The sequence below is a fragment of the Aedes albopictus genome, chromosome 2, assembly GCF_035046485.1.
Source record: "Aedes albopictus strain Foshan chromosome 2, AalbF5, whole genome shotgun sequence".
In the NCBI taxonomy this organism is placed as follows: Eukaryota; Metazoa; Arthropoda; class Insecta; order Diptera; family Culicidae; genus Aedes; species Aedes albopictus.
Window position 1 is genome coordinate 480,649,494 of NC_085137.1, and position 22,256 is coordinate 480,671,749.

The 22,256-nt window shown below is 39.8% G+C and overlaps 3 protein-coding genes across 3 annotated transcripts; 2 read left to right on the plus strand and 1 right to left on the minus strand.

The window, feature by feature from the left end:
* Positions 1–4,789: 4,789 nt before the first annotated feature.
* On the minus strand, positions 4,790–5,921 carry LOC109399163 (clavesin-1). Its single transcript, XM_019671591.3, has 2 exons — positions 5,154–5,921; positions 4,790–5,095 (listed from the first exon to the last, which is right to left on the minus strand). The coding sequence occupies exons 1-2, from the start codon at positions 5,868–5,870 to the stop codon at positions 4,841–4,843; spliced, it is 972 nt and encodes a 323-aa protein (XP_019527136.3). The 5' UTR covers positions 5,871–5,921; the 3' UTR covers positions 4,790–4,840.
* A 5,733-nt stretch (positions 5,922–11,654) lies between these two features.
* On the plus strand, positions 11,655–13,881 carry LOC115268651 (origin recognition complex subunit 3-like). The gene is given in 2 exon segments (XM_062849291.1): positions 11,655–12,144; positions 12,146–13,881. Coding segments are annotated over 2 exon segments (2,082 nt in total). The 5' UTR covers positions 11,655–11,752; the 3' UTR covers positions 13,836–13,881.
* Positions 13,882–14,533: 652 nt separating this feature from the next.
* LOC109414010 (alpha-tocopherol transfer protein) lies at positions 14,534–21,832 on the plus strand. The gene is made up of 2 exons (XM_019687736.3): positions 14,534–15,566; positions 21,408–21,832. Exons 1-2 carry the CDS (start codon positions 14,826–14,828, stop codon positions 21,660–21,662), a joined length of 996 nt encoding a protein of 331 aa, XP_019543281.3. The 5' UTR covers positions 14,534–14,825; the 3' UTR covers positions 21,663–21,832.
* The last annotated feature ends 424 nt before the right edge of the window (positions 21,833–22,256 follow it).

Genomic DNA, 22,256 nt, shown 5'->3' on the forward strand with positions numbered 1-22,256 from the left:
AACATTAATTTGTGCCCAGTCATCCATATGGATAACGAAGTCCAATCCCAGGATGACGAGGTTTCATTATTGTTCTTGGTCCATCAGTCACCCTAGAAATGTATTTTGTATGGCAGTTCGCCTTTTAGTTCGCAGCATCTGTTGCTGCATTCATAGCTTGTTTTGGTCTAGGAATTTCTAATCCTAAAGGGGCATCTTGATTTGGGCAACAACACAAGACCGTCTACAATTTGATGTCCGTGTTAGGGGACGGCTTGCGTGTTTTGTGCTGGTTCGCTCCTGAAATGTTTGGAGCGCTACAAATGCCCATTAAAATTTAGGGGCAAATGAACAAATCACAGTACAAAACAGAAAATTAACTGACAAAATGTTCACAACTATTTACAAACGTAACACACTCCATGCAACAATCGAAGAATTTTCTATGAATTGCATTCTCCAATTCATGGAAAATTCTTAAAACTACTTTACATACGTCACAACTAATTTACAAACGTAACATATTTTATTATGAAATCTTTCTGAATTCCAATAATTCGTTCCGAGATCCCTACGAGAATTGCTCTGGGATTCCCTCAGAATTTCTGCTTGGGATTCCTCCACAAATTCCATCCTAGATCTCTCTCGAAATTAATTCAGGATTGCTCCAGGAGTTCTTTCTGGGATTCCTAAGGGAGTTCCCTCAGATATTATTCCAGCAATTTGTTTAGGATTTGTTCAGAACTTCCAGGAGTTCTCTCCAGGATTACTCCTGTAACTCCATACGGGATTCCTTCAGAGGTTCCTTCATGAAATTCTCTAGAAATTCCTTCCGAGATTCCTCCAGAAGATTCATATGAAATTATTCTAGAAGTTCTTTCAGGGATTCTTTTACGAGTTTTTTTTTATGATTTCTCCAGAACCTTTTGGAATGTCTTCAAATTTTTATCTGGGAAGAAACTATTGAAAGAATATCTGAAATCGCTCGTGTAGATGTTCCCTGCAAAACTGCTGGAGATATTCCTTAAGAAGCTGTTGGAGGAATTTTATAAGGAACTCAAGAGCAAGTCTTGGAGTACTTCCATAAAGAATAAAAAAAAAACTTCTGGAGTATTTCCATGAGCAAAATTTAAGAAACTTCCAGAATGAATTCCAAATTATGTAATCTGCAAGGAATCCCAGTAGAATTTCTTGGAGGAATCCCGGAAGGATATCCTGGATAAATTATTGGACAAATCTTAGAAGGAACTCCTGGAAGAACCTTGACTTATTTTCCAGGAGTCTGGAAGTTCTGAAGAAATTCCGGAAAGAACTTTTGAAAATTCCCGGAAGATACCCCGGGTAAAATTTCTGGAGAGGTCCCTGATGCCACCCCTGGTGTAATCTTAGAAGAAAATCCTGGGAAAATACCAGAAGAAACTATGAGAGGAACCCATAAATTTACTCCTAGAGGAAACCTAGAAGGAGTTCCTGGAGGAATCCCGGAAGAAGCTAGAGGAATTACAAAAGGAATTCTTTGAGGATTCACATGAGAAACGTCCAGAGAAAACCTAGATGAATCTCAAAAAGTTGTATCTTAGAAAGAAATCCTGGAAAAATCGCTGAAAGAACTCCAGGACGAATCTAAGAATAAATTCCTATAGAAATCCTAGAAGGAATTCCTGAAATGATCCCGGAAGGAATTCCTGCGGCAATCTCCGAATAAATATCTGAGTGAACCCCGGATAAAAAATACTTAAGAAATCCCGGATGAAATTATTGTAGAATAGTTCGAAAAAACTCCTGGTAGAATCTTAGAAAACACCTCTGGAGAAAACCCTGAAGGAACTCCTAGAAGATCCCAAAATAAAAAAAAAAACAAAATAAATAAATCCTGAATTAGAAGGAACTCACGGAGGGATTTTTTGTAGAACTTCCAATGAAAATCTCAGAGACATTTTATAAGAATCCCCTGCGAACTTCAGGTGGATTTTTCGGTGGCACATCTGGAAGAAATTCAAGAGGACTTTCTATGAAACCCCAAAAAAACCTTCGTACGGAATGCCAAAAGATTCATCACAAAGAATCTTTCGTGGATCTTCATTAAATTCCCCGTGAAGCTTTGTCCTACCTCGTATTTCATCTAAATCTCCACAAGGTAACCGTCAGAGTCCCAGCCGAATTCCTCCCACCGTAGTCCGAACTCCAATATTGCAGAATTTATAATTAGTATCCAACCATAGTTCTCGCTGTAATAACATTAAAAGTTTTTTTTTTTTAATTTCTTTTTATTTGTGAATTTTAACTTAGGCAATTTCTTCACACACCCATTAAAAGTTCCCTCAGAATCCCAGCGTCTCTCATTAGCATTTCCCTTGGAACTCCGTTGCACGGTGTCAAAATTTCGATTATTATCGAACTTCCATGCACCTCGGATCTTTCTTCACAGAAACTCAGCATTTTGGCTATACTTTATAATTGGAAAGTTTTAAAATATTCCATCGGGGAAATTTTGATTTATCTAAGTTTTTGGCTATTTTCCATACTAAAATTAATTAAATACTGATTTTAAACAAAAAACGTCCCATAAAAAATGTATGGAAAAATTTTCACCGATAAAATATTTTTTCGTCTTCCGATTATGAATATATAGCCCAAATACTAACAATTTCCGAAGAAAAATCCGAGGTACATGAAAGTTCGATAAAAATCGAGATTTTGACACCGTGGCGTTGAAATCTCACTATCTGGATTTTCCCCATACGCGCGCAAAAATTAAATTTAAATTTCAATCACACTTCCTGAGGAAACGAACAAAATTTCTCTAAGTCAAAATCGTAAACAACAAGGTCACGAAACGCCACACGAACAACGAACAATTTAACCGCCGTATGCAGTGCCCTTTTCTTCACATCCTTCTTACAGCATCGTTTCATAAAAATGCTGTCGGTTAAACAAATGTCAAAATTACTTACGGAAAAAGGAGGAATTTTACTTGAGCGCTCTACTTGGGAACTGGAAACTTACCATAAGCGTGTAGATTTTTTTCGTCGTGATTTTGTAAAACGAAATATTTGGCGTGAATCGTTAATTTAGTTGTTAATTGTCTAATTTACTCTTTGATTTCTTTAAAAAAAATATATTCATGCTTAATGGCTTGCCCAAAATCGCATATTTTGCCCTATAATTTAAGGTATAGATCAAAATTGTAACGTACTGGAGCAAATGTGAGCCCGGATTCGAATTCAGCAGCCCAAAATCCGTCGGAAACACATAAATTTGCTTTTGAGACAAAAAAAAGTTGTTCTGTGCAATCAATATATCTTGAGTATATCAAAAAATGTTTTATTTTGCAAACGGGAGCGATTATTTCAATCTAAAAAATCACTTTAATCTGAAAAAATGAATGAAAAAAATCATATCATTAATATGTTTTTTTTTAAATGTTATTCGTTCAAGACACATGAATAGTGAGCACTCAGAAAAATAATATGGTTGAAGTCGGTTGAGATTACAGAGTTTCCCATTGCTCATGTGTACATAAATGTGACAGCGAGCCTCCTACCAAATTGTCTCCCAGCTCTTCAAAATCGCAGTGTGCTGCGCTGCTAGGAGGCTCACGAAAATCTGGTGGGTGCGAGCTTAGCGCCTAGCTCCCGGGGAGCTCGTTTCATGCGCTGCGTGAGCTGTTGGTATCTAAGGTGAAAAACAACTTCTAGGTAACGAAGAACCTCAACAACTTTTTTCCGTACACAAATCAAGTGTCTTGTTGGTCTATACGATACGACTAGGGACTCTCAATGCAAAGGTTAAGGTATCAATTCTCGTTCGTTTAGGAAGTTTTTGTCGTGAAATTTTCTAATTTAATCAGCGCATGAGACCGAAGCTCATGAGACACATCTTGAGAAAAATGAGGCACACAACTTTCATTCTCAAAATGTACAGAGCTCCTGGGAGCTCGCTTGCCATGTGGCTCCCGTACATGGGACTACAGCACGTGTACATCAACTCTGGTTGAGAACTGTTAACGCAATTGTAGTCACTTCATCGACGTATTTATAAAAATATGATTCCAAGATAATTGTATTTAGGGTAAAAGGGTATAATACGCCCCACCGGGGCAAAACGCCCCCCTTCATTTTCTAGCGATTCAAGCGCTTTTTGCATGCGAGATCGATAATTAATTGCCATCAAGCTGATCCGTTAGTTGATTGGTATAGAAAAGCAATAAAAATATCAAAAAGTTTGAAATCGAGGCTTTTGGCGTAATATTTTACCTCTTGCAAGCTGGCTTCATTGTAAACGAAGTCAGTTCTGTTCGCTTATGTTATTTTGCAACTTTTATGCAGTTAAACACTTGTTAAAAGGCCCTCCTAGGATAAGCATGTGGTAGAATTATCCCCTGGTACAGTTTTATCACGGGGCTGGACATTTTTCTTTTGATGGGGCGTATTGCCCCGTTTGTTTTGATGAGGTAAATTTTGGAACGTTTTCGGAAAACGTTTCAAAGCTTCCATAGCCGCCCCTCTAGAGGTAAAGTTCTCATGGAACACTTCACTGACTTTAGAAACAACGATTTGCAGTGGACAATAGATGGGATAAGGTGCCAATTTTAGATATATTGCCATTTCTGCTTAGGGGGGGCATATTATACCTGTTTACCCTAAAGTTTAAAGTATACATTATACATAATCCGACCAAAAAAAAACATGAAATGTTTCTAGGGGGTTGTGGGAAGGCGGACATTCTGGGGGTAGCTAATAAATACTAAATGGCTTCCATAATGATCAGTTTATGCCGTACTCATGTTCTCATAAATTAGATAACCAAGAACACGATATTGATTTTCAAAATTCTTTTTACTAATCCAATCCATCACAACTCAATCAACCTGCAATTTTCGGAACGTGCCAATCGCTCCAGACTCCAGTTCGTCCTCGATTCCACAGTTCGCGTACTCGGAATCTTTTGCTATCTCCATATCCATTTCGTCGTACGCCATCAGTAGTGGGCGCATCTCTTTGCAGCGCCCTTTGAAGGAGTCAATCAGTTCCTGCTGGGGAATCGTTCCGCCATACTCCTTCGGTAGAAGGTTCTTGTCTACCTTCTTGTACAACTCATCCCAGTTTTTGTGACACTGGAAAATATTGGAATGTTATGGAACAGTGGCAGTTCAATATTCAGATAATACTTACGAAAATCCTACTTCGAAGCTTCTCATTGGCCAACTGTAGAGCGAAGTTTGCAATCGTCAAACCTGCGCTCGGAGTATTTACAAAGTGCACCTCTTGAGCTCTCACCGCTAGTGAATTGTTTGCTGCCTTGGAGAGCAAACGAATGTCGTTGAACGAAACCACATTCAGATGAGCCAGCGTAATATTGGAAAAGTCATACACCAGAATAAATCCTCCACAGAGAAATTCATTCGTTTCCGCGCACAGTTCCGCCGTCATCATGTGCAGACGACACGCATGTCGACCACTGAACCTGGTTGGATCTATTCCGGACGCCACGCTGAACAGCAACGTACGACCCTTGCTGTCCCGTTCCGGCAGCGGAAACAGATACCCCGTGTCCACCAAGGCACTCAGCTCCGGATCCTCAATGTCCAACCGCCCAAACCAATCCCGATGCAGCACTTTGGTAGCCAGATAGCGTTCCAACAGTTTGGATGCGTTGATAAAGTTGTACTTTTTCGCGCGAAGGAACTTCACCAGGAACAGGGCATCGGTACGAACTTTCCGGATGTGAGGATGCTTGGCAATCCAGTCCCGAAGCTGGTCCAACATCTGCTGCCGTAGTTCCGGTTCCTCGCGGAGGTAGGTCTTCGCGTGCTGTTCGAACTGCGCTTCCATTTCAGCCAGGCGATCATCGTACGTTTCGGGGGCTTTGTCCAGGCAGGGGGCGGACATGGTCACAGAATGAGATGCTGCTGCTTGGCGACAACGGTTGGAGTTCCTTTAGCGACTGATGTGAGCTGAATATGTGCAGTGCATTATAAGCGTAATTAAACGATTTACTCTAAGAATAAAATGACCTCAACCAGTGGTTTACCATCTGTGAGTTGCGGTTCTTTGGTGGCCTAAGTAGTTAACATTTTAAATGAATTTATAAAAATATATTTCTTCAAAATCTCCTGGTACAAGTATTCTTCCAGATATTTTTTTAAAACTTATCCAAAAATTCTAGCTGGTAATTCACTTGATAATTCTTTAGGAATTCTTGCAGAGAATTGTTACAGGAATGCTGCTGATATTCATTCATGAATTTCTGGTGGAATTTGCCAGGAGGACTTGCTGGGATTCCACGGGAATCCCTGGAGAAATCACAGAACGGATTTGTATAGGAATACTTGAGAAAACCTCTGGAGTAATCTCATAAAGAATTTCCCATCAGGCATTCATGGAAGAGAGCGAAAAAAATCCAAAGATTTCTGCATGGATTCCTCTAAGAGTCCTCCTTGATATTTCTCCGCGGATTTCTCCAAGAGTGCCTTCAGGTATTCCTCTAGGGAAGTTCCTTCTGTAATTTTTTCAGACATTTTTAAAAAATTCCAGCACCCTGAGAATTTTTCACCCTGATAATTTTTAGAGTATCTTTCTGAATTTCTTTAAAGATCGTCAATGAATTTCTCTTCGTATTCTTACTGGGAATCCTCTTTAGATTTCTATGAGAATGTCATTTGAAATTTCTTTTAGATTGCCGCTGGATTTCTCTTGGAAATCATGGTAGGAATCAAACAAGTTGTATTTCTGGGATTCTTCAAAAAATTCATGTTGCAAATCCTCCAGGAAATCGTGGAGGACTCCTATAAAAATAACTGCAGAAATACCATCTGGAAATGCTTGAGTAATCTCAGTAAAAATCCTTGGAGAAATCATGAGATTAGTTTATGAAAGAATCCCAGCATGAATTTCTAGAGGTATTCCGAGAGGAATTGATTGATTGATTTATCTTTATTATAGAGACTTTCAGCCCTTGGCTGGTTCGTCTCTAGGAATTCCTAGAGAAATCCTTGAAGAAACCCCTAAAAGAATCAGCGGAGCAATTTACAGAAGAATCCTTGGTGAAATCTGAAGCCCGTGTCCGCAATAATCGGAACACAGAAGTTCGGCTGTAGCTCTGTAATGGATCGGTAAAATTGGCCAAATAATTGACTGAGAACTCTTTAGTGTATGTTTATTATTTGTGCCAAATTTCATAAAAATCGATGCATTACTTTTAAATGTGCATGAAAAACAAACAGACGTGGTGTTAAGCACCACTTTGTACAATCATGACCAATGTTTATATTTGCATAATAGATTTTTTTTTCTTTATTATAGTGTTTTTTAACTTACGCTAGCTCAACACTTAACATAATAGATGGTTCTTTTACGCTACAGTTCAAAGTTCTGTAATGATAATTATGAAATTTCGTTAGCGTTTATGATACTCATAGAGGCACATTCTTGCATAATTTCATCAACTTTGATCAATTGGTTTGAAAGCTACTGGTTAGGGGTTAGTGCAAAAATTTTACGTGTTTTTCATGTGCGATGTTTGCCTATTCATAACTTTTGAATTTCTGTGCCAATTTTCATGAAATTTCCACAGAAGGTAGTTGATTATGTGTATATTCTGTCTGCAAAATTTAATGATTATTGGCATAGTATTTTCAATAGTACAATCGAAACAATAAAGGGTGCTGACTTTTAGCTGTCTGAGGGGCTAAGATCACGTTCATTCCCAATACGTGTTTCGACTATAATTTTTTTGATAATGCATTGACCTTTTTGAAATTTTGCCTATTTGCCTATGCAAAAAATGTAGATTGAGAGGTTTGTGTTTAAAATTTCAACCATTTCCTTTGGCAAATTCAAAAGTTACAGCGCTGACAAGCAAATCTAGGGGCTGTACAAAATTCAATGGCGCACATTCCACTCTTTCATTTTTACATAAAAAAGTACTACACCGATTCACATGAAAATTTGTAGGTGAAATGAACACATCTGAAGATGTTATTGGGCCAAATTTGAGCAATTTTAATGTATCTATAGCAGAGTCACAGCTGTATTTCTGTGTCCCGATTATTGCGGATACAGGCTTTATAGAGAAAATCCAGCAGAAATTTCTAGCAGAATCCCATTAGGTTTTCCTGGAGATATTTCAAGATATTTTTTCAACACATTTTTTCAGCAAATGACTCTTGAAATTGCTACGAAAATTTAGTCAAGGATTTTTCCAGGACTTCCTCCTGGGATTCCTGGTCCTTTTAAAGTTCTCCAGTTTAAAGTTCAAAGTTTCCTGCTATGATTCTTTTAGAGATTTTTCACGGATTCCTTCTTTCGAAATCTAAAAACTATTGCTGAAATTCCTACTTTAATTTTTCGGAATTCTTCTCGATTTTTTTAAATATGTTCAGCAGGAACAGCGCCCGAGCAGAAGAGAATAACAACAGCATAACAAAGAGCGTTATTTTGGCAAAATAACTACATAATGGAATTAGTTATTTTTATGTTATTAACATAACATATTGAGTTATAAACTTGTCTGTCATAAGCGGCAAAATAACAAGTCACATAACAAAAATTTGTTCCTGGAAAATCAATTTAATAACATGTTTTGTTAGTGTCAATAACAACTTAATAACAGTGAATTTGGGAAATATTTCAATAACAAATTTTGATATTAAAGAGTTATTGATAACATCCCGAAAGCAAAATTAGTTATGATATCAAACAATCGCACATGCTGTTGAATGCTAAAGTGGAGGCGATATGCGTACACTTTACCCGTGGTTAAATGAAAGCATGTACGCATATGGCCTCCACATTAGTATCCTTTTCTACATCATATATGACTTCGTGTTAGCTGAGAATGCTATACATATTTAGACCAGCATGTGAGAATGGCGGAACAATCATTGCGAACTTCAGTTTCTCTCTTCCCTCATAGGCGTATTTTCAACTATTCATGTAATGTTTTACCACAAATTGGTAGATTCGACTTCATCCTCTGGAACGACAGGGAAAACATGTGAAAATATAAAATATTTCTGAAAAATCTAATTCAAAACCATCTACAATTTTGGATTCAGCTGTCTGTATTAGCTTCGTTCAAATAAGTTTACTTATTGAGTTTGACATTTTAATCATTGAAATTCTCATGTCAAAGGCGGAGTCTGGAACGTCCCTTTCAAACCCCATCTTCAATATCGTCTGCTATGTTCTCGTTTTTATGTATGTAGGGTGCTGCGCCACTTGGGCAGGGGCTGATATTTTGGGAACTTTTCAGCTACAACACAGTCAATTTCAAACCTCGCGGCGCCCAGCAGGGACTTGGTTTTGTACACCTTACAGCACCTCCATGTCACGGAATTTACCACACCTCTTATCAAATGTGATACCGTAAGCATAACTCGCGAAATACTGTAAATAACGTTGTTGAATCTATCATGCCGAGGACCTGGGATCGAATCCCACTCCCGACAAACTCGCAAAATGTGAGTTCTTCCTTCGGAAGGGAAGTAAAGTGTGGGTCCCGAGATGAACTAGCCTAGGGCTAAAAATCTCGTTAATACAGATAAAAAAAACGTTGTTGAATGACGTAGGATTTATTTCAAAACTTGTTTTAGTTTCGATAGCAATAGCATAAGGTATTTGTACACTCTCAATAATACAATAATAATCAAACTTGTTCCGCAACAAAATGTAATATTGAAATGTTATTTAATGGCTGTATAGTGTATACCAATAGCTTGGTCATAACAAAATAAGATGGTCCAACAAAACATGTTATGGAAACGTAATGCCTTGATAATACAATAATAACAAAACGAGATATAAAAACAGGTTTTGTAATTTTGTAGTTATTAATTTGATATTCCCCTCTGCTCGGGCGTCCTGGAGGTATTTTATGCAAAACTCAGAAAAAAAAAATCATAGAGGATTTCTGCCAGAAATGTTTGAAATCCCAGTAGCAGTCCTGCACCAATTCCAGCAGTAGTTTCTAAAATAATCTCAAGTGGATTTACTATTTTTTTTCAGCAAGAATACTATTTTTTCTCTTCCCTGTTGGAGGAATTAAGTCACTGCGTCTAATAAGCTGAACTTTTGTGACATAAAAACTATATTTGTAAAAAAAACATGAATAAATAACAGCAGGAATTGCTGGATGAATCACAGAAAAGTGGTAAAGCCATAAGAATTATTGGATGAATCCTAGCAGGGGGTATTGCTTCAGCACTCCCTGCAAAAAATTGTAGAGAACCCCATCTAGAAGGCACCGGTTTAGCGAATACGGGGTCGTGGGTTCGAATCCCACCAGAACGTGATTTTTTTTTCACAAATTCATCTCTCAATTTGTCAATTAGCAACAATCTGTGCCTTCTAACTACAAGTTTTTCTGTATGTTTATGACATACCAGAAAATCTGGTAAATACCAGTAAAGGGCATCATATATCAGTGAATCCTAAGGGAATCGTTCTCTTATTCTCCCCAGAAGTGCCTCATGGGATTAATTCTAAGTCTAAACATTCTTGCTGTGATCGCTTCAGAGTTTTCTGTAAGGATACCTTTCCATATTTTTCCTGTGATTCCTCCAAACCCTCTAGAAATTTCTTTTAGGGTTTCAGTAGATATTCCTACTAAGATTTCTCAAGGAATTTTTGTTGAGGTTTCTCAAACATTTTCAGTTGGTATTTCTTCTGTAACAACTTTTCGGAATCGTCCAAGAGGATCCCCAGCAGCAATTGCCTGATTGAGTCTATCAGAAATTCCTAAATAAATCCCAACAGCATTCCTGGGGGCCAACGAGAATGCCTAAAGGAATCTTAAGACGATTTCCAACAGGAATCACTAAGAACATTCTAAGACATTTTTGTAGCTATCCTCGTAGAAATTCCTGAAGGAATCACAGCAGATTTTTTCGGAAGAATCTCAGCTGTAATTGGCAGCTGTGTTGGCAGCTTCTTTTTTTACTCGCTCTAAACACGAGAAAGAGAAGGATGGAAGCCGGGACTTTCCCCGTCCTTCATACCGATCGTTTTCGTGTTCTGTTTGGAGAATGAATAAGAAAAAAATAAAATGCTGTCATTGCTAGTTGCTGTAATTGCATGAAGTACTCCAGCAATAATATCTGTAGGAATCCTAGGTTCCCTCCAGGAATTTTCCCAACATTTTTCCTGTGATTACTCCAGGGATTCAAGGACTCCCCAAGGAATTTTTTTCTTTGTGATTTTAAGTTGAGATGCAGGCTCTGCTCTACTTGGAACGTACTTCTAATAAGAAAAAAAAAACAGAATGAGGTGTATTTCATCACAAAGAATAATTTTGTAGAACATATGAAAAATACCAAAAATTTTTTTTACGAAAAAAAAACTATTTCAAGAGGTCATCCACAAAAAATAACACATAACTCTTAAAAATGAGCAAATAAGGTAATAGTTTGTTTGGAAAACTTTTCAACAACACATTTTTCTGCAACTTTGCAGAAGACACCAATACTCGATCACATTTTTGAAAAAAACAATTTCTATCGTACTTTTAGGTGAACTAGGTAAAGGTAAATATCCCAAAATAAAGAGTTGAGTATTTTGAACAAATTCTTTCAAGACACCATACCGCTGAAGTCAATAATTGAGGCTGCAAAAATGAATTATTGATGTGCACCCCACTATACAGTATGTAGCAGGTTCCTGCGGAGATTGGTTTATGTTTGAGCTGCATCCTAGATTAAATTATAAACTTTAGTAATATTTTTTGTAAAAGTATATGTAGTATTGCAGTTTAAATATAATAATCATGATTAAACATGGATTCTACTATATCCGTTTCAAAGGGAGTCTTCGTGTTCAAAAACGGTGCAACGAAAGCCATAACCCATCGCCAACCGCAGAAATGCCGTAGCCTGCTGGACCGTACGGCCACCGATGCTCTATGGTACCGAAGCTATCGAAAAATGTGGACCAGGATTCGCGATCAGCTGGACAAGCTACAATCGTGCAGCTATGGGAAAATTTTGGACGACTTGCTCAAGTTCGTTGAAGGATGCTATCGAAGCTTGGAATACGATGGAGTGTTGCCGACTGCGGCCCTGCTCACCGGGATCAATCAAATCGACCACATGGCCCAGTTTGAAACGTTGGCCGGAAACATCCGGAACAATACGATGTCTCTGGTGGTGCAGCTCCAGTCTCGGGACTGTCGTGGAGACACTGGTGTCTGGGTTTGTGGAAGAGGAACAGCAGGACGGGGACAGTCGTAGACTGAGGAAGAATCAGCTGAATTTGGGTGTGCTGCGAGCGTGGTACCTGCAGAAACATGGACAGTCGGATCAGAAGCCGAATTTGACGGTAATTGTGCCGGATTTCGAGGTGTTCAGTCCGGATGTGCTGCAGGACTTGCTACTGGTGATGAATTCCTATGCCGCAGAACTACCGTTTGTCCTAATATTCGGTGTAGCCACCTCGGTGGCCACGATTCACAGTGTACTACCGTACCACGTGACCAGCAAGATCAAGCTCAGCATATTCCAGTCGGAACCGTCCGTGGCCAATCTGAACAAAGTGTTGGAAAATGTCTTCCTGACGCCATACTGTCCGTTTCATTTGTCCGGTAACATGTTCAAACTGTTGACGGACATATTCTTGTTTTACGATTTCTCAGCGAAAGGATTTGTGGAGGGATTCAAGTACGCCCTTATGGAGCACTTCGGTCGGTGTTCAATCTACGCCCAATGTAGTTCGACTAATGATCGCGAAGAACTGGAGGAAATCGTGGATCAACTCAGTGCAGCCGATATGGAGACCATCAGGCAACTGCCTTCATTTCAGCCTCTTATCGAATCGTTGGACAATCCCCAGGAAGTCATAGATTTCCTCACCAATGATGACTACCTCCGGCGGATGTTGCCATCGATCGTGCTCGATGTGCACAACTTCTGGTTTAATTTTCATTGCACGCTGGATATGTTGCTGGCATTGGTACAAGATTTACCTAAAGTTCCGCTGGGAAAGCAGCTGAGAGAGCTCTATTCACACTGTATCTCGACGGATGTCACTCAAACGGATGAATTCCGACAGTGCCTGCAAATGGTTTCGCTCATGTCCGAAGAGGAAATTCTTACCAAAACGACAAGAATGATGGAAATAGGTATAAGGTATGTCCGCGGACGCGACGAGGCATCCGATCGTGGTATAACGATATTCGAAGTGGGAACGCTAGAAAAGATCGTTCAGGATTTGCAACGGTTATCGAATGAAATTGCCTCTGCTGGCATGGAGCGTGTCGCGATAGTTCCAGCGGAAGCACCCGTCGGAAACTTCATCGCATCGCCCAAGATGAGTCGCCAAGAGTTGCAGCAGAAGCTTCTGAACGCTGCTCGCCAACCGAAGGTGGAATCTCCATTTGCGCGATCAGTGGGTAATTTGATGTCCTACCTGACCAACGACGTTTTCCGGAAGCACCTGCGGCCATTCAATCGGAACATCCCGTTGATCGAGCTGTTTGTGTACGGAGAATCGGCCACGATTCGGCGACACATGGTCGGCGTTCCACGTGCTGCGGTTCACACAGCCCTGAACATTCCACAGTACTATCTGCAGTGCGAATGTTGCGAATTAGGTGAGCATTGCAGTTTGGTTCCAACCCTGCCGGACCTTTCGGTGGCCTACAAGCTGCACTTGGAAAGCGGCCGGATGATCAATCTGTTCGACTGGCTGAAGGCATTCCGTACGGTGGTAGACGAGTGCGGTGAACCCGATGATGATCAGGACCAACAGGTTGATCCAAAGATTCAAGCACGCTTTACAAGGGCAGTGGCCGAATTGCAGTTTCTTGGCTTCATAAAATCTTCGAAGCGAAAAACGGACCATGTCGCTCGGTTAACTTGGTAACTTGTATGTATGTAAGGTTTTCCAGTATTTGTGTGGCAATCAATAAAGTTTTATAACCTTTTACATTATATCCGGTGGCCACATCCTATAGTTCCTAAACGGTTCAAAACTGTTGATAAACAATGTTCGATGGTGGAGGAGTATGTCTCAATTTCAATTACAAACAACATCTGATAAATGAAGACACCGAACTTGTATCTATCTCACTTCTAGGGAATATTGATCATGTCTCCCAATTGCACTATTAAGCACATTGTTGTAGTGAAAAACTTGGATGTTGGGAATTCAATCATAATCATCATTAGAGCGGTCGACACCATAAGTATTTCTTACTTACCACCTGAATTGATGGAATTTGAGGATTTTCTTTTGTAAAAACTTTTCCCTAATTTTCAAAATCCACCTACGCAGGTTGGGAAACATAACAATCGCTTCTGCTCAGAAAACTTCACTACTTTTTTTTCAACAGTCTTACGACGTGCGATGCAAAAAACTGTCTTCAAAGCTGTTACGTCAGCTAGACCAGAACCATTACAAGTTGCCTCCATTAGGTCCAGCACTTCTCCGTTCTAATTGCAGCCAGACTTGTTAAAGCGATTAAAACGAGGTGTCATAAACTCCACAACACATAATTAAAGCATCATATATTACGCACTTTTTTTCGTTCAGCCAATTCAACGTCCGTCCTTCCCCCGCATATCGAAGGCAAAATGTAACTAACCGTGATCACTGCAGGACGGTGGTGTGTCCATCTTCACGTGCGCACATGGCCACTAGGTGCCATCAACCGAAAAACTATCAAAACTAAAGCACTTCAAACGTAAAGAAATGCCCCTGCGGCACCTCAATAATAAATAGTAAATCCAAGCAGTGGGCAGCAGTCAGTCGGTTGTCGATCCTCACTTCAAACGGCCAGCCCTGTCTCTTTGTGATAAGCCTCGGCGGTGTAAACGTGCGTCGTTCCGTAATCGAGTGATCAAAGGTTGGAAAATGTGCGCCGAAGATAGTTATCTGTTTGCGATCCCAAGTGTGGAAAAGGCTCCGGAAAAGTACGATGATCGTGTGGCCGAGTTGAGCGGATTCTATCAGAATATTGCTTCGGAGCAGCTGCGTGAGGATGATGCCATGCGCAAACAGGGTCTGGAGCAATTGCGCGACTGGATCGCAAAGCACCCTCACATCAAGAAGTGCCGTACGGACGCTCCCTTCCTGTTGCGATTCCTTCGTGGCAAGAAGTACTCTATCAATACGGCCACGGAAACCTTGGAGCGGTACCTGGTGGCTCGCATGATGTACCCGCAGTGGTTCACCAAGCTGGACATCGAAGAACCACAGCTTGCAGCCCTGGTTGACACGGGGTATCTGTTCCCACTTCCGGAACGAGATGCCCAAGGCCGTGCCTTGATCTTCAACGATACCGCCCAGCTGGATCCAACGAAGTTCACCGCTGCGGACGTGATGCGTATCCACATGTTGGTCAACGAATCCTTCTTCGATACCAACGAAGTGCAGTGCGCCGGGCTGGTGCTGGTTTACGATCTCTCCGGAATGACCATGTCGCAGCTGAGCTTGATCACGCTGAGCGAAATCCGTGTGCTAGCCTCGTTCCTCAACAAAGCTTTCCCGTTGAGAATTCAGGAGTTCCACTTCGTCAATACTCCAGCAGCAACGCTTACGATTGCGAATTTTGCTCTTGCTCTGCTTAGTGAAAAGTTGCGGGAACGTGTTTTCGTGAGTATTATTTTGTGATATTTTGTCTACAGAAAATCATTTCGGAATATTTAGAAAAAAACACCACGTAGTTCATAGACTGCCCCTATAGTTATGCACTACCCTGGAATTCAGAACTTCAGGCCTACACCCCATGCAACACACTTGTCACAGAAAAGTCACAGCAGCGGAGGATTTGGCTGCGCAAAAGTGACTGTCACTAACAAATCAGCACTTACTTGCTAGAAGTAAGTCACAGCGGCTTCTGGACAACCAAAACCAGCGCTGCCGAAACTCTTCTGTGGCATGTGTGCTTCTTGGGACTTGTGACAGCAGCCAAAAAAAACCTGTAGAAGTTTTTAAGGTAATGTCACGCGAGATTTCACGAGAATTAACGGCTTTTCAGAGAGTTTCAGAAAGTTACAAAAAATGTTGCAAGCCGTTTCAGAGGGCTTTATTGGGTTTCAGTGAGAGGTTCCAGGGGTTTTAAGTTCCTCCAGGACAGCTTCAAGGGGGTTTCAGAGGGGTTTCAATGCGTTTCATAGATTTTCAGGGGATGTCAAGAGGTTTTAGGGAGAATCAGCCCCCTTTATCAGTTCCCCAGGGACACTCAATTCAAGAATGTTTTCTCTTGTCAATAAAGTTCAACTAATTGGACGCAGTGGCTTATTCCCCTCTCAGTTGCGTGAGGGATGGGAAGGTGATGAAACCCTTTCACTGGATTTCAGGAGATTTCAAGAGCTTCCAGGGCGGTTTCTGGGAGTTAAAAAGAACTTTTCGAGGGTTTTTGGAGGTTTTAGGTGTACTATAAGATGTTTCATAGTGTTTTAATGGGTTTTTGGGACTTTCATTGGGTTTCAGGAGATTTTAAGATAAATTAACAGGGGCCTAAGTTGGGTTTCCGTGGGGTTTCAGAGAAGTTTGATGGCGTTTAATGGGTTTCGTCCCAAGTAACACAATTTGTTATAATTCTGTATATAATACCTGTTTCATACAAACATCCATGTTTCGTTTCAAATATGGGAAACGTATTTTCATTCACTTATATAACCGAAAAAGCGCAAAAAATGGCGGCTTATAAAACATCTTTGATGTTACTGAAGATGTTTTTCAATACATTATTATAACATAAAATTATGTATCGAATATGTTCTCAGCAACATCATAACAACTTACTTATTGCCGGCACGAAATTAATATTTTTTAGCCACGCACAGCAAATAAATATGGCATCTATTATAAATGAAGTATTTAGTGATGGCTCAAAATAATTATCGGGCCTTACATTTCGTTTGTAATTTACCATCTCGATGTTTGGGCACTATGACTTAATTTCATGTGCCGTTCAAAATTTATGGTGAAATCAGCACTTTTCCTCATCATAAATTCATTCGCTTTCCATCGGATTGGAAATAAGAAGAAAGTTTTTTGACATCTCTGTGGTTTGTAACAAATTTTCAAACACATTTTCAGACATGCAACATGGTGGCTTCTTGTCAAAGTACCGTCAGAATGTTTTGGGATGTTATTTTCAATTATGATTTATAAATGATGTTCTTTTAGACTGTAGAATTTGTCTTCGTTATCAATAAGGAAATTATATTATTTCATTACATATTTAAAATGTTCCAGATGGATAATTATTGGCAGAATTATCAGTAGATGAACAAACGGCTATATATAAAAATGGTAGTGTGAAACTTTTGAGCAGGCACTGTAATTGGTCTGGCCTGATATACGGAAAAACTCAAAGTTCTAGAAATACGTTCAAATTACGACTATTATACATCTCAATAACAATGTTTGTCGAATACCACTAGAATCGAATGAAATACATTGAAAAAACATCATAGCATCGTATTTTGAACATCTACTTCTCAATAGCATACGACGTTGTCATTTTTGGTTTTGGATGACCTGTTTTGAACATAGGTATAACAATAACAAAGTTTGAGTGAGTTTCCTAGAACGAATACCAATTAATTGTTTTAGTATGTTTCGCGGGATCAAAAATAGTGTAAAAACTGTGCTGGTAAGTGAGATTTAGCCGCCACATAAGTACCCCCAGTGATTTTTAGGTGACGGGAGGCCTGCCATGCAAATAAAATTGAATGGTGGCGCCCATCTTTCGAGCCATGGTGACTGTGATCTGCTTGGTGGTCTGCGCCAAATTTTCTAGAGGCTATTAACATACCCATTTGTAACTAGCGGGATCAAACCGCATAGCATAAAATTAAAGTTGCTATCGTATTTGGATTGCTTTGAATTTTTAAGTGAAAGAGATGTTTTTAAAATAGTGATCAAGTCAGTGACAAGAGCTATCAAACTGATAATGTTGTACATTAACGTATTTAGTACGTGAAAACAACGTTTTAATAACATGTTTGAGCTCAAAGGTTATAACTATGTACTACTGATGTTATACATATCATCTTCAATTGAAGCAAAACGATGACACAAATATCTTGTGTAACCAACGTTAAATTTACGTTATTTCAACTTGTAGTGAGGATGATAACATTTTTCAGTAACTTGTTATTGCCAAACACAGTTATAACATGATTTCAACATAATATGTGTAAAAATACGATTATAGTACTATACTACAACGTCTTTTTTGAAGTTTATTCTCAAAGATGTTTTCTGTGTTACTTGGGGTGAGTGTTTAGACTTTAGAAGATATCATGGGGCTACAAAAGAGTTTGAGAAAAGTTTACGGACGTCTCGAAGGAGTTTTAGAGGGATTTCAGTGAATCTTAGGCGGCTCCTGGGGGTTTATTAGAAGTATCCGAAGATTTTAAGAGGTTTTCAGGATGACTACAAGGCTTTTCAATAGCGTAGTTCAAAAACCCGTTTATGCACCACACCGCTTATTCGATTCTTAACCAGATTTTATGCCATCTCCAAAAATTTGAGCTAATTCGGTTGAAAAATGAGACTGCACAAGCCCTTCAAAGTTTGTATGGAAAAACGATATTTTTCATTCAATCAACGGTAGCATTTTCCTAAGTGTCCTTAAGGGCTAGTTGACCCCTGGTAATTCTAGGTCACATTCAAATCGGACGCTTTATTAATTTGTTATCGATTTCTATCCAACTGGAGAAACTTTTACAGTTATTCTTCAGCTTCTCAGCACGCAATATTGCTGCACATGGCGCCAAAGATAGCACACAGAAATCAAGGCTACTATGTTTCACTGCAAATTGCACTGATGCCCATCGAATAGTTTCATCATCATGAGCAAAGATTTTCATTCTGGTTAAAAACCGGTAATTAATTAATAAGCCGTGCGAATTGAATGCGGTCTTCGGCAAAGTTGTAGCTGATAGAGCAGCCTAGGAGTATCCGGGGTTAACTAACCTTCTAGGATACTTGAGGGATAGCTATGGTTACTTGAATGAAAAACATCGTTTTCCCATTGTAATTCCCATACGAACTTTGAAGAGCTTGCACAGTCTCAATTTTCAACCAAATCAGCTCAAATTTTGGGAAGAGGCATAGAATCTGGTTACGAATCGAATAAGCGGTGTGGAGTAAAAACGAATGAATTTTGCATTTCAATTTTCAAAGAGATATACGGAAATCTAAGGGGGTTTCAGAAAGGTTTCAGACGACTTTCAAGAGTTTTCAAGGCATTTCCGAGAAACTTGAGCGGGGTTGTATGAGTCTATGAGAGTACAAACCTTATTCGTGAAGCTATAAGAAATTACCACTTATTTTTTTTAGATTTGATGATCTATACTCCAGGGAACTATTGGACACTAAACAGTCATTGGACTCACCACTTTACAAAACATTATTGTATGACGTTGGGAGAACATGGAATTTGTTCGTTCAAATGAACATTAGTTATATGTATTTGTAGATCTAATGCCCTATATCCAAGGGATTTCTTAGATAGTGTCACCATCAAGGGGTAGTCGCATGGAACATTGTGCCAAGATATGCCAAGCACACCTTCATACATGCTGTACGGCACCCCGAAGCACATAGACTCACAGTTTTTGCACTTGAATTTTGATGGAAAATCTAGGCATCAATGTGCAAATGGCCTGCAAAATCAAAATAAGCGGCTGGATGCCTTGATGGCTGCAAAGTACAATCAAAATCAACATTAGATACTCAGCAACGGCACCACAGTGGCACACCGAGGCTCACTGAGGCACACTTCGATGATTATTGGTACACTAAGAAAAGTAGGCACAAATGAAGGTGTGCTGAGCGACTAGCCCCTTGGTCACCATCCTCTCTACAACCTAAACTCGGCTTAAAAATCCCCCCCTTTCCCGTTAATTCTCCTGAAACCTTAATGGAAATTCAAGTGTAGTCTAAACAGTCCTGGACATCTACAATGCATGTAAACGTATATACGGCCCATCTTTGCTGAGTTTCCTATTTATATGGGACAGTTATTCGATTTCAAGCTTTTTTGTCCACTATGGCACTGCGTGAGAGATTCCAATTGGCAGCTGCACTTACACTTTGTACAGCGGGGGTCCATTATGAGTTGCCGTTAGCCGATATCTAAGTTCCCGGGCATATGCTCAGAAAAGGGTCAGGTGTCAGCCACTCTCGGGGGGAAGAGCAACTGACGCAAAATTGCAAGTGCCGGGGCTGGGATCGAACCCAAGATCATCCACTTATGAAGTGAATGTGTGCCAAGATATGTGCCCATTACGCCACGGGCTTCGGCTATCAACAAATTTTGCTGATATTTCCTGCTAATTGCGTTCAGTAATGTGAATTGCTGTGTATCGATGAAATTGCTGTATGTTAACAAAAGGGCTTTGTTCTGTATATGCTTTTGGATAATGCTGGATCGTCGTAACTCAGCTATACTACAGTATTGCACATCTCAGCTTAATCACTCAGGACTTGATGTACTAAACCAGCTGTCGCTCACCGCTACCAGATTGTAGCCAACTCAACTGTCACAGCGAAAACAACTATCGTTTCAGTAGTTGGTTTCGTTAGACATGGACAAAAAACAAAAACTGATTTTCTTGGGTCTTACGTACATTCTTAACTATCATAGGTTCCCAAACTTTTTCGGGAAGCGACCCCTCTAGCTATCAGGCGTATGATTAGCAAACCCACCTGCAAGGGCATACCCACATTTTCCGTCAGGGAGGAGCGAGTACTCTGAGTAAATTTTATCCTATTTTTTATGACTAAACACAACAAGGTGAAAGCGAATATTAGTTGTTATCTCAACTCATTCAGTATTTCCTCTGAAGTTCTTAATAGAAGTATTACTAGTACATATATACTTGTAGACCAGACATTTTCATGGAATTCCATTAAAAGCTTATTTAGAATTTGCTCAAATCGTCATCTGTAAACTTCACTATGGATCTCTTGTACAAATTTGAAGTACAAGCGGCTGAACGATTTTCCCTGTAAAACTTCCTGATGAACCTTTCACATAATTTTCGACATTTCTTCCAGTAGAACACAAGGGGAACACCCTAAGATTTTTAGAAAATGGTCTTAGTACTTGCTTTTTCCGAAATTTACTATCCAGTACTCTTCAAGAATTTCTTCATTTTGTTTTTCCGAAGGGTTATTCATAAAGTTATCACGATGTCTCAGAGATTTATATGTTTCTGAAGATCTCAAGATCTTCCATAAATTATATAAAAGTCTCAAATATATTAAAAAGCCTTCAACATATTTTCACAATAAAAATATGTTGTTGTTCTTGTTGTTTGTTCACCTGGAAATTCTTTGTCATCGGGCATGAAAAAAAAACCATGTTTTGAGGGGTGACTCCAAACTGTTGATCGCAAGTGTTGTACATCTAATCAACGCTAATGACTCTTACCTTATCAAACTAAACCTCTTTTTTTTTCCAACAAACAGTGCCACAAAAACTGGGACGAGTGCTACACCAAGCTGGACAAGAACCTGCTGCCGCAGGAATTCGGCGGTAAGACTCCCCGGGCGGAAATGCTCGACGGCTTCAAGAAGCGCTGCCAGAGGATGCGTGGCCGCATGCAGCTGGTCGACGAGATGGAAATCGAAGTCAGCAAGGACTCCAAGTACTGGCAGGAAAATTCGGATGCCGAGCTGGAAAGTGGTGCGGTCGGAACTTTCCGTCAACTGACGGTGGATTAGATAGAGGACAGGGAGGCGGAGCTGAACGTGAGGGGGTGTTGTTTTTGTTACTGTATGTGTGCTTTTGATTGTGTGCATCACGAACTAAGGTACAAACTGATTGACCTCTAACTGTTTTGACGGTGTTTTAGTGCAAATGAAAAGCTGTAATTTAGTTGAATAAAACATGAGCTAACTGTTTAACGGCTTTGTTTTATTTGTTGAAGTTTCTGCACAATTATCCATTTTTCTAGACAAAAAATATAATGATAATCAATACAGCGAACTGTTTCTTTTCTGAACTTTTAAAGGTTTTCCTCGCAGTATTTTTCTAGGGGACTTAACATAAATATTGAACCCAAACGATTTGTTTTTTTTTAAGAAATCAGCTCTTTACCGTAATCTGCTTCATTCACAAGAAAGGCGACCATTTAGAATGTGGGAACTTTAGAGCGATCACTATTTTGAATGCTGCCTACAGAGTGCTACCCAAATCATCTCCGTCGTCTGTCACCTAAAACGGATGAGATCGTGGGAAGTTATCAAGTCGGCTTCATCGATGGCCGGTCAACAACGGACCAGATCTTCACCGTACGGCAAATCCTCCAGATATGC